Source organism: Lactuca serriola, chromosome 1 (genome assembly GCF_051521515.1).
Source record: "Lactuca serriola cultivar US96UC23 chromosome 1, Lser_US96UC23_V15, whole genome shotgun sequence".
Lineage (NCBI taxonomy): Eukaryota > Viridiplantae > Streptophyta > Magnoliopsida > Asterales > Asteraceae > Lactuca > Lactuca serriola.
In genome coordinates this window covers 39,707,940-39,718,516 of record NC_136408.1, presented here as the reverse complement: position 1 = coordinate 39,718,516, position 10,577 = coordinate 39,707,940, and the positions used below count along the sequence as shown (strand labels likewise).

The 10,577-nt window shown below is 34.5% G+C and overlaps 2 protein-coding genes across 2 annotated transcripts; both read left to right on the top strand.

Annotated features, from left to right (window-relative positions):
* The first annotated feature begins 2,560 nt into the window (after window positions 1–2,560).
* LOC145053983 (uncharacterized) lies at window positions 2,561–4,106 on the top strand. The gene is made up of 3 exons (XM_079002118.1): window positions 2,561–2,707; window positions 2,787–2,838; window positions 2,914–4,106. Exons 1-3 carry the CDS (start codon window positions 2,561–2,563, stop codon window positions 4,104–4,106), a joined length of 1,392 nt encoding a protein of 463 aa, XP_078858244.1.
* A 1,888-nt stretch (window positions 4,107–5,994) lies between these two features.
* Window positions 5,995–9,078, top strand: LOC145084449 (putative receptor-like protein kinase At1g80640). Its single transcript, XM_079023448.1, has 10 exons — window positions 5,995–6,354; window positions 6,609–6,782; window positions 7,027–7,277; window positions 7,350–7,482; window positions 7,562–7,625; window positions 7,787–7,883; window positions 7,965–8,067; window positions 8,159–8,277; window positions 8,361–8,450; window positions 8,677–9,078. The coding sequence occupies exons 1-10, from the start codon at window positions 6,180–6,182 to the stop codon at window positions 8,806–8,808; spliced, it is 1,338 nt and encodes a 445-aa protein (XP_078879574.1). The 5' UTR covers window positions 5,995–6,179; the 3' UTR covers window positions 8,809–9,078.
* The last annotated feature ends 1,499 nt before the right edge of the window (window positions 9,079–10,577 follow it).

Sequence of the window (10,577 nt, the reverse complement as noted above, 5' to 3'; positions counted from 1 at the left end):
GTCCGTTTCAAGTTCAGAGTGATGAGGAGGATGATGCTCCAGTGATAAAGAAGCATCTCAAAGAGCTTCACGAGAAGGTTGATCTACTTCTCGCCTCCTCTTCCAACCAGCAGTCCTCTCTCTCTGAAGCTGCCCTTCAGAAAATCGTTGATGCCTTCTCCAGGGCTCAACATGATTCGGTAGCCTCAGCCACTGCTGCGATTGATGCCTCCACCAGAGCCTCTGAGGCTGCGACCGAAAAAGTCGATAAACTATTCTCCGACGCTTCTGTCCTGTTGAAGTCCTTGCAGGAAAGCGCCGACGCCACCAAGACAACTTTGGAACCGATTGTTCAACAATTGGCCAAGTTCGTCTCAACGGAGTTGACTTCGTTCGCTACCCTACGCCAAAACCTAAGCGACGACAACTCGGCCCTTCGTGCCTCCATCGATGCGCGCCTCGCTAAGTTGCAGGCGGATCTCGCAGCCGAAAATTCTTTGATGGACGTTCTGGCGAGCAAAACAACCGCCCTCAAGGTCAAGAGCACGCAACTTTCCAACTCCCAACAACAATTGGAAGCTCTTCGATCCGAAAGGGAGGTGATCAAAACGTGTGTTTCGGATGTCCACGCAGCATTATCCAACATCCTGGAAGCACACGATCCCATTCTTAACCATTCGGTGAGGCGTACCCTCGCTGAAAAACTCTCTCCGACCATGGCCCTTCTCAGCAAAATCGAAGGCCTACCGAGTTTCGTGTCCATTCTGAAACAAGGGGGAGATGAGCAACCCGGATCGAAACCACCTCCTTCCTCCAAAGCTACTCACACAACCGAACCTCCTCCGACTGGTCATGCTTCGGGTTCGGGTGTGAAGAACAAGGGCAAAAACATAGCTGAGGAAGAAGATGAAGATGAAGATGAAGACAAGGAGACCATTGCTGACATGTTGAAACGAAAGAACAGTCGCAATGCTGACGATGATGCCAGTCGTGTGGCGCGAGAGGCTGAAGAAGCCGAACGCAAGCAAAAGGAAGCCCACGATCTCCTTGAGAGCCGAAAGACTCTTTTCCCTGCCTGGACTAGGGAACGTTTAATTAAAGAGGCCATAGAAACTCCCAGCATATTATGGCTCGAGCCGGTTATATCATTCGATTGCAACAATACCGTCGACTCGCAGTTTGATATGCCGCTGACTCGAAAGGCGTTCATCTTCCACACCTTCTCTAACATATTTGAAGTCCCACATCCGAACGCTGAGCTTGACAGGGAGCTCATTGACTTCTATCTGGCGGCTGCTCGTCCTCAATACCTTACATGGAGCGCCCAGAAGATTGTGAACGTTCGGGTGCTGAAGCCTTATGCCGTAGGGAGGTTCACAAACGTTAAGTTCAAGCTCATTCGAGGATCTGCAAGAACTGCTCATCTTATCTCCCTGGCGGATCTACCGAACCTAAATCCTCATGATTGGATTGTCCTGTATAATATCCTTTTGACCGATGAAGCCGAATATGGTCCCATTATAGACCATGTCAAAAGGATGTTAGCCTGCTACATCATGGAGGTTGCCCTAATGGATCAGGAGGTCGCCACAGTCTTCAAGAAGAAACCGAAGATAGCTCCTGTGGGATCGGCCAGTGATCTCAACCAAATGCAAATGGGCAAGATCGACTCGAGACGCAACTCGGTTATGTTCACTAGAGTTGAAGGACAGAAATGTCTCTTCGCTTTAGCTGACAAACACCTTTACACCACAGCTTGTTTGGAGCATGTGTTATCGATCATCAAACGGTGTAAAGAGAATTCGGCTGATGATGTCAAGTATTTTGATGACATGATCCAATGGTACATCCGGTTTAGACAGACCATTCTCTCCATCACCAAATGTCTGTTTAGCACCGTGAAGAAGAAGGTACCTGCTTCAGCTGCTGGCCCAAGTAAAAAGTGAAGGTCTCGCTCCAAATTGACGCAAAGGGGGAGATTGTTGGGCTGAAGATTATTTTGAAGATTGCGTCTTTTGGGCTCGATAGTATAGTTATCTTGTACTCCGGTTTGGGCCTGTCCAACCGAGAGCCTTTTATGTTTTATATATAAGAATATGCTTGCATGCATATTAGGTTAAGGATTTATAACGATTTTAGCGATTATTCTAGAGCTTAACGATAGCATTGCAGGTTTCTTTAATCGTTCTTGTAACCTTCCAATCCTCTACAGTTGATGTTCTTAATCGAGCTCTTCTGAGGATTTTGTTTTAATCATTCGACTCGTTTGATTCAATCTTGTCTTGTTCTTATTATTGCGTTCTTACAGTTTTATATTTACATACTTGTTCAAGATCTAATCGATCTTAGTAGATTAAAGTTTTAATAATCTCATCAGCCATTCGAGAGACTAGTGAAGATATTTTCAACAATACTTTAGAAAATGCTCCTAAAACAATCAACTTATTTCCCCTAAAATTCAAAAAGAACTCGTGCAATGTTTTGCACAAGAAGTACTTTTGAGTATTCGTGAAGAGATTGGTCAATATGTTTTTGCTTTACTAGTTGATGAATCTAGTGATGTTTCAAAAAAAAGGAACAAATGACTATTGTTTTGCGTTATGTCGATAGTCATGGCTTTATGAAAGAAAGATTCATAGGACTAGTGCACGTGAAGGATACATCTTCTTTGACACTCAAAAACGCCATAAATGAAGTACTTACAAACAATAAGTTGAATTTTAGTCAGGTAATTTATTCTTTACTTTTTTGTTATTTCAATTTAATTTAATATATATTTATATATTAATTGTTTTAAATTTTAATAGATAAGAGGACAAGGTTATAATGAGGCTAGCAATATGCGAGGGGAATTCAATGGTTTGAAAGCTTTGATATTATAAGAGAATGACACGACTTTTTATGTACATTGCTTTGCACACCAACTTCAATTAGTAGTTGTGGCTGTAGCAAAGAAGCATGATGATGTTAGTGACTTTTTTGAGCAAATTTTGTTGGTGGTTAATGTTGTTTGTGCCTCGTGTAAAAGAAAAGACTTACTACGAGAGCAAGCAAGAGAAAGGGTGCAAAAAGGCTTGTGTAGTGGTGAACTTGAAACCGGGAGAGGGTTAAATCAAGAGACAACACTTGTTCGAGCGGGAGAAACAAGATGGGGTTCACATTTCAACACACTCACAAGTTTGATGAAGTTGTTTGCGGATATTCTTATAGTTTTAGATTTTGTGAAAGAGGAGGGAGGGTCATTGGCAAACCGTCAACAAGCATCTGGAATCTTATCATATTTTAAATCATATGAGTTCGTGTTTTACTTACATATGATGTATGACATTTTACACCTCACGGGTACGTTGTCAAAGCAACTTCAAAGAAAAGATCTAGACATTTTAGAAGCGACTTCGATGGTTAGAGGGACAATGGAGGCATTGCAATCTTTTAGAAACATAGGGTTTGCTAGCATTTTGCCAAAAGTATCATCTTTTTGTCAAACACACGAAATTGATACTTTAGATATGGAAGAGTTGTATATTGGTGCGAGAAAACGTAGGACTACAAAGACTAATAGGTTTCATTTTGAGGTTGAAATCTTCAACACGGTGGTAGATATGCAACTTACAGAATATCGGGATCGATTTAGCGAAACAAACACCCAATTACTAGAATACATGGGTGCTTTGAGCCCTTGTGATTCATTTGCACAATTTGACAAATCAAAGTTATTGAAGTTTGGTAAGTTATACAAGTATGACTTTGATAATTCAGATATGATAGACCTTGAAGGACAAGTTGGGATATTTTATCACTCTTGCATCAAAGATGAGCGCTTCACTAGTTTGAAAGGAATTTCCGACCTTTCTCGTTTGATGGTTAGTACGGAGAAGCATCGGTCTTATCATTTGGTTTATAAGCTTTTAAAGTTGGCTTTGATATTACACGTAGCAACTGCAAGTGTAGAAAAATGTTTTTCAAAGATGAAGCTCTTGAAGACCGACTTGCGTAACAAAATTGGCGATAAATTTTTGAACGACGCATTGCTTTGTAATGTTGAGACCGAAGCACTTGCGAAAGTTGAGAATGAAAAAGTAATGGAGCGGTTTCAAAAAATGTCTGCACGAAGAGGACAAATTTAAATTCTAATAGATCGTTGTTATATTATGTTTAACCAGAAAAAAAAAAATTGTATTAGATGTTTTATATTATGTTTGACCGGAAAAAAAAAATTATGCAACCCCTACTACTAATTTCTGCGTCCGCCCCTGCTCACCGCCAATATCTTGCATGTTGAAATTCTTTATTTAACCAGGCTTGAATCGTGAATTATATTGCTTTATTAAATTTAGATAATTTTTTTAAAAATTTGGATAGTATTATATTTAATAGTTTAATACCTATAAAATACGAAGAGTATTAAAAGATTTAAAGACATAAATGCAACTCAATCAGCTTTTTTCTAACAAGTCCTAAACATTATATTTGAGTACTATTCTAAATCGTCTTGCATGATAAAATACGAACAAGTGACTGTAAACAGTTCGAAAAGTCTGTAAACAGTTCGAAAAGTCAATTCATTGCAAGAGAGGGCATTTTCGTGATATCACAAAACTCATGAAGTGGTACTGATGGTAAATTAATTGCAAAGTCTTTTGGGGAGGTTTTGATAACCGCCACATGATTGTTGGCTGGCAGTGTATTTCCACCCTTTTTTCCATGGATAGAGTAATTGCTTTTTCTTCGCTTTTGTCCCCACCTTTCTATTTCTTTTAATAAATTATACACAATATATGGTTAGATACATTCTACAATAATTTAATTATCAGTTATATTATTTTAGTCAAAATTGTTGACAAATCAATCATAGTCTAACATATTTTACTCCAAAAGATATGTATAAAACATTCTTATAAAATGATTTTATCTTCTCTGGTGAATAATTTTATTTTGTCATTTGTCATATTCTGATTCAATTTGTCCAATGTTATTTTGTGGTTATTTTGAATTAAATTTTTTCAACATATTATTTTATAAGGTTTTTTTATTTTATTAAATTTCATATAATATTGTAATATAATAATTATAATAAATGTAGTAATAATGCATATTAATTTCACTAATAAACTAATCTTTTAATTGCAAAATTTCAAAATTAAAGTTCATTGGTTTCTTTTCTTTATTTAAATTATTTATTTAAATTTAAAAGATAAAACACATTTTCATTAAAATAAATCATTATTTTTTTTTATTTTCTTATTAATTTATAGTTCTCAAATATTTTGACATTTATATTTAACTTTTTTTTAATTAACCCATTTAATAAATTGATTTCAAAACTAATATATACTATGTAAAATTAAAAAAATTGTTGGATTTATATAAACCTAGTATACGACAACACCAAAGTAAAAGTTCTTTGCAACATGCTTATGGTATTATCTAATTGATCTTAATAAATCAACTAATTAAATTATCAATAAAGTTAAGGATAGCTGAATAATAATTAAATAAATAAAATCCGATTGGTATGATTTTAGAAATGAATAATAATATTTTTGTTAGACCTAATAATTAAAAAACTTATAATATTTTAATCACCATTCATCTAAGTTATAAATATAGAAAGATATGTAGAGAGAACCAAATTAATAAGAAACTCTAAAATTAGTTATTGACGTGATAGCTGAAAAAAATAATTTATAATTAATTTATCAAAAAATAATTTATAAACTGATTTATAAATTATAATAAACCATTTTTATGATCTTAAAACATTTTTAATATGGTTTTCATTTTATAATTTATTATTACTAATTTGTTATTTGATCATTCAATATTATTAGAGCATTAGGTTTTCTATATATATATATATATATATATATATATATATATATATATATATATATATATATATATATATATATATATATATATATATACCATTAAAATATACTATCGAACATTAAATTATATTAAACTTCAAAAATAAACTGAGTAATGTCTGGCTATTTCCATTCATATCTATGTCAAATAATGAGAGGGAGTAAAAAAAGGAGAGAGAGAGAGAGAAAAAGAAAGAGAGAGTTTCGAAATTCAAAGCATGAAACCATGAAAGACAAAACACATGAAATTTGGGTATATCTTCCGATCTTAGCTTCCCTTGGCTTCTCTTGTCTCCCCCTTCTCTTCTAAATAAATCTTTCTGCATCAAAATGGATATGAATCTTGTTTTCATTATACCCATTTTGGTTTTATGCTCTTTTACACTCCCAGTTGATGCTTTCACCACCGACCCACCTCTATCCTCCATGGCTGACCCTGTTCTTCCGAGCGAGAAAAAACCTCCTTTTTCTCAAATATCCACCGAAAACGAAGCTCGATCTCCAGGTAACTTACAAACCCCTCATCCTTTTTAATTGCTGAAATCATGCATTTTCGCAATTTTGGACATGTTTCAAATGGGTCAAGTGTTAAACTTCAGTTCCGAGTTCAATGCAGTTTATCTGTTTGATGAAACGACTCACTGAATGTTCAAGAACTCTTGATAATATAGTCTTATTTACTTTCTTTAACAAAGCAAAACGGGTACTTATTGCGGTTTTGTTTTACAAATTGTTGATCGGGGTCCTTGCGAAATACAGGTGTATCTGAAATCAGAGTGGTGCACCATGAAGATTTGAACAAGAAGATTCTTGTAGCACTCATTGTTGCTTCAACTCTTCTTGCTGCAATTTTGCTGTTCATATCATGTTTCTGGATCTACAGGTTAAAAATCTCAAAAACCTCCAATACCCAGAAAGCCCAACAAAGCCAAGGTATCTCTTTTTTTTCTTTTTTCTTTTTTCTTTTTTCCTTTACTAAAGGGTATTTGAATACGCTTTTCATTTTATAATATCGGGGTTAGCATTTCATACAATATAAATCCAGAATTGATTATTTGCCCCAATAATTAAAAGTCAACCAAATACTTAGAAACTTATTATCGAGATGATTACTTTCAAAAGGCACATCAAATACACCCAACATTATGAACACTTTTAATCTTGATCAAATTTGTAGATGCTTCAAAAGGGCTATCATTGGGTCCAATTTTGGATAAATTCAACCCTTTGAGAATGGCTGGTAAAAAGGGATCTGCGACTGTTATAGAATACGAATGGTTAGTGTCTGCAACAAACAATTTTCATGAAGACAACATCATAGGCCATGGTGCATTTGGGAGTGTGTACAAAGCTTGTTTCAATGATCATTTTCTTGCAGCTGTTAAAAGAATCCATGGCGGAGGACCAGATTCACAAAGAGCATTTGAGGTAACTTTAAAAAAAAAAAAGATTTACTTGTATAAATTGTAGCAATTTACCAGTTCTTTGTTTTGTTTGCAGAATGAGATCAATTGTTTAAGCCGAATTCAGCATCAAAACATTGTTAATCTTTTGGGTTATTGCATACATGATGAGACAAGGTTTTTGGTCTACGAGATGATGCATAATGGTTCATTAGAATCCCATTTGCATGGTAATTTTTCTATCATTTTGTGTCTTATTATATTTTTCATCACTTATTGATTATTACTTTTTTTTTTAAAATTACTTAGGGCCCTCTCATGGAAGTGGTTTAAGCTGGCAACACCGAATGAAAATTGCACTTGATATTGCGAGGTATTTCCGTTGACTTTGGCTTATCTTTATTAAAGGTTTCAATTTTGACCAATTAACCCAAAATTGGGTCGATATGGGTTGTGTTTGATCACTGATTTACCCGTTTTCTTCTTGGATCATGTCAAATTATTGAATCTTGATTATTGATTTTGATCGAACAGAGGACTAGAGTATCTTCACGAGCGATGTACTCCGCCTGTGATTCATAGAGATTTGAAATCGTCCAACATTCTTCTAGGTTCCAACTACAATGCTAAAGTAAGAACCCTAATTCTGAATCTTTAGAACCATATGATATAATAGAAATCTGAGACTCTTCGCTTCATTTACTGGATTCAGCTTTCTGATTTTGGGCTCGCGATTACTGGTGGGGTTCAGGGGAAGAACAACATAAAACTTTCGGGAACATTAGGTTACGTAGCTCCCGAATACCTCTTAGATGGTATGCAATAAGCACTTCATTTTTCAATTGATGAACATAATTTTTTTTTTTTTAAATGTAGAGATTATAATTTATTACCGAAATTTTACAGGTAAACTTACCGATAAAAGTGATGTATACGCTTTTGGAGTTGTCCTTCTCGAGCTTTTAATAGGGAGAAAACCCGTGGAGAAAATGTCTCCATCTCAATGCCAATCTATCGTCACATGGGTAAGCAATATAATCAATCAACCATATTTATATCTTAAACAATATAATCTTGTAAAATTTTAAAATTTGAATTTATTCATCAGGCAATGCCTCAGCTAACCGACAGATCAAAGCTTCCTAACATTGTTGATCCCGTGATTAGAGATACAATGGACTTGAAGCACTTGTATCAAGTTAGTATAATCTTTCTTTTCGAACAGACTGTACTGTATTTTTTGCCCTACACTGTACACTAGGACCGAGACTGATGTCGACAAGACAAAAGTTGTAATCTTTTGTCCCACTAAAAAAGGTGGGACATAGATTTGTTTTTAGTCTCGTGTCTGTGCAAAAGACGTAAAGGCTCTCATTTATCAGTTTAAATTAAGATTTTTTTTTTGGTGTTTGTTTATTGTAAAGGTTGCTGCTGTGGCTGTGCTATGTGTACAACCGGAACCAAGTTACAGGCCATTGATAACAGATGTCTTGCATTCGTTCATCCCACTTGTACCTGTTGAGCTTGGAGGGTCATTAAGAGTTACCGAATCTTGATTAATTTGATCTGTGTGTGTGTGTGTGTATAGATTGTTGATGTTAGGATGCAAGTTTAGTTAGGTGAGTTGTTAAGCTAATCCTTGTTGGGTCCTAAATGTTGTTATGCATGTATGGGTGTACTTTTAGTACAGTGTACATGAGATCAACATTTAATGTATCAGTATAGCAAAACATCCTTATTTTGTGACTTGTAGTTGGTTGTTGGTCACATGAATTTAATTAGGAACTTCACATGAATTGATATGGAAAATGTAGTCATCTTTAACACTCTTTTCTTGTTTACGATGTTGTATTTTGTGCATTGATAGTTGTTTGTAGGACTGCAAACAAGTCGGCATTTTGGGAGTTATCTATCTTGAAATGAGCTTGAATCATATCACGAGTCGAGCTCAAGCTATAAGAGCATCTTCAATTTATTTGTATTGCAATGTCAATGACCACTAATTTATTTTTGACAAAAAACATCTTTATTAAATCTCTCCCAACGTAATAACTTTTATGAAAGGGACCAAAAGTTACTAGGTTTGAAAAAATGGCCACAAATTTTGGAGGGTCCCATTCCGGACTATTCAATTTTGTATCGGACAGGCAAGCAAATTAGTGGGACGTGATATAAAAACAATGTTTTAAAAACCGGTTTGAACTGGCCGGTCTAACCGGTTGGACCGGGTACCAGAGAAAGGAATGGTTCAATTAGAACCGGTTTTACGTTTATTTCAGAATCGAAATGAATCAGCCGTTTTTTACGAAAATCTAGATGAAACGGTTAAGTTAAAAAAAACACATGGAAATGAATCAATTTCAAAACTACTTTGTTTTTTTTTTTTTTTTTTTTTTTTTTTTTTTTTTTTCATATTTATTTAGATTTCTTTGACTAAAAACATATGGTAAATGTTTTAAAGTTTTTTAATACGTTTATATTTATCGAAAATTATATTTTGTTTCCGTATTATATTCTATTTTATTTTTTATGTACATGGATTGATATAAACTTATAGTTGTATGCCTTTAATGTATTTGAATTGATCTTCAACTTGTATTTATATGTATTTTTAATGTTTAAATTTGTGGATATCTATGTGTGTAGGAAAGTAGAAAAAAATTGGTTAGAACCAGGAATCGATCACCATAACAGTTCAACTAAAAAAACTGATTTTTAGAACATTGTATAAAAGTCTTTCGGCATATGACATGTCAAAGGTAAAGGTTAGGTACATCCCATATTGACTCCTTGTACGTATGTTCCAGATTGAGATTTCAACAACTAAATTCAAAGATTTATTTTGATCTTTTCATGGGTTTAGAGTTTTATTCTTCTTCTTATTTTATATTTCAATCCATCACTTTATTATTGAAAATGAGTTTATATAAACATTTATTCCGTGTAGCTTTTTGTCATGGAGGACAATACGAGCGAATGAACGTGTTATCTAATATATGGCACCAGATTACACATGATATTGTGTGAATTTAACCTAAGATATCAATTTTAGGGGTTGGTTAACATGGTGGCTTTCATGTCCAAATTACAGACTAATCAAATATGTTTTGCTTTTTTATGTCATGGATCAAACGTTGTTATGCAAATTATTAATTAATGACAATGATATAGAATATTTTGTTAATATGGTTACTAAAATGTCTCTAAATTCAATGCAAATGTTTATTGCGAATCATGTTTTAAAAAATGGTGTTAAGTGATTACTTACATACCAATCTACATCACCCACTACAAATCCACTTCCAACAGAAAATCGTTTCAACGT

Excerpts from the sequence above, each read along its gene's own strand:
- LOC145053983 (XM_079002118.1), top strand. The coding sequence starts at position 2,561 with ATGACTATTGTTTTGCGTTATGTCGATAGTCATGGCTTTATGAAAGAA. Across the intron at positions 2,708-2,786 it reads ATAAGTTGAATTTTAGTCAG|ATAAGAGGACAAGGTTATAA; the intron begins GTAATTTATTCT and ends AAATTTTAATAG. Across the intron at positions 2,839-2,913 it reads TATGCGAGGGGAATTCAATG|TAGTTGTGGCTGTAGCAAAG; the intron begins GTTTGAAAGCTT and ends AACTTCAATTAG.
- LOC145084449 (XM_079023448.1), top strand. The coding sequence starts at position 6,180 with ATGGATATGAATCTTGTTTTCATTATACCCATTTTGGTTTTATGCTCT. Across the intron at positions 7,483-7,561 it reads ATTAGAATCCCATTTGCATG|GGCCCTCTCATGGAAGTGGT; the intron begins GTAATTTTTCTA and ends AAAATTACTTAG. Across the intron at positions 8,451-8,676 it reads ACTTGAAGCACTTGTATCAA|GTTGCTGCTGTGGCTGTGCT; the intron begins GTTAGTATAATC and ends TTTATTGTAAAG.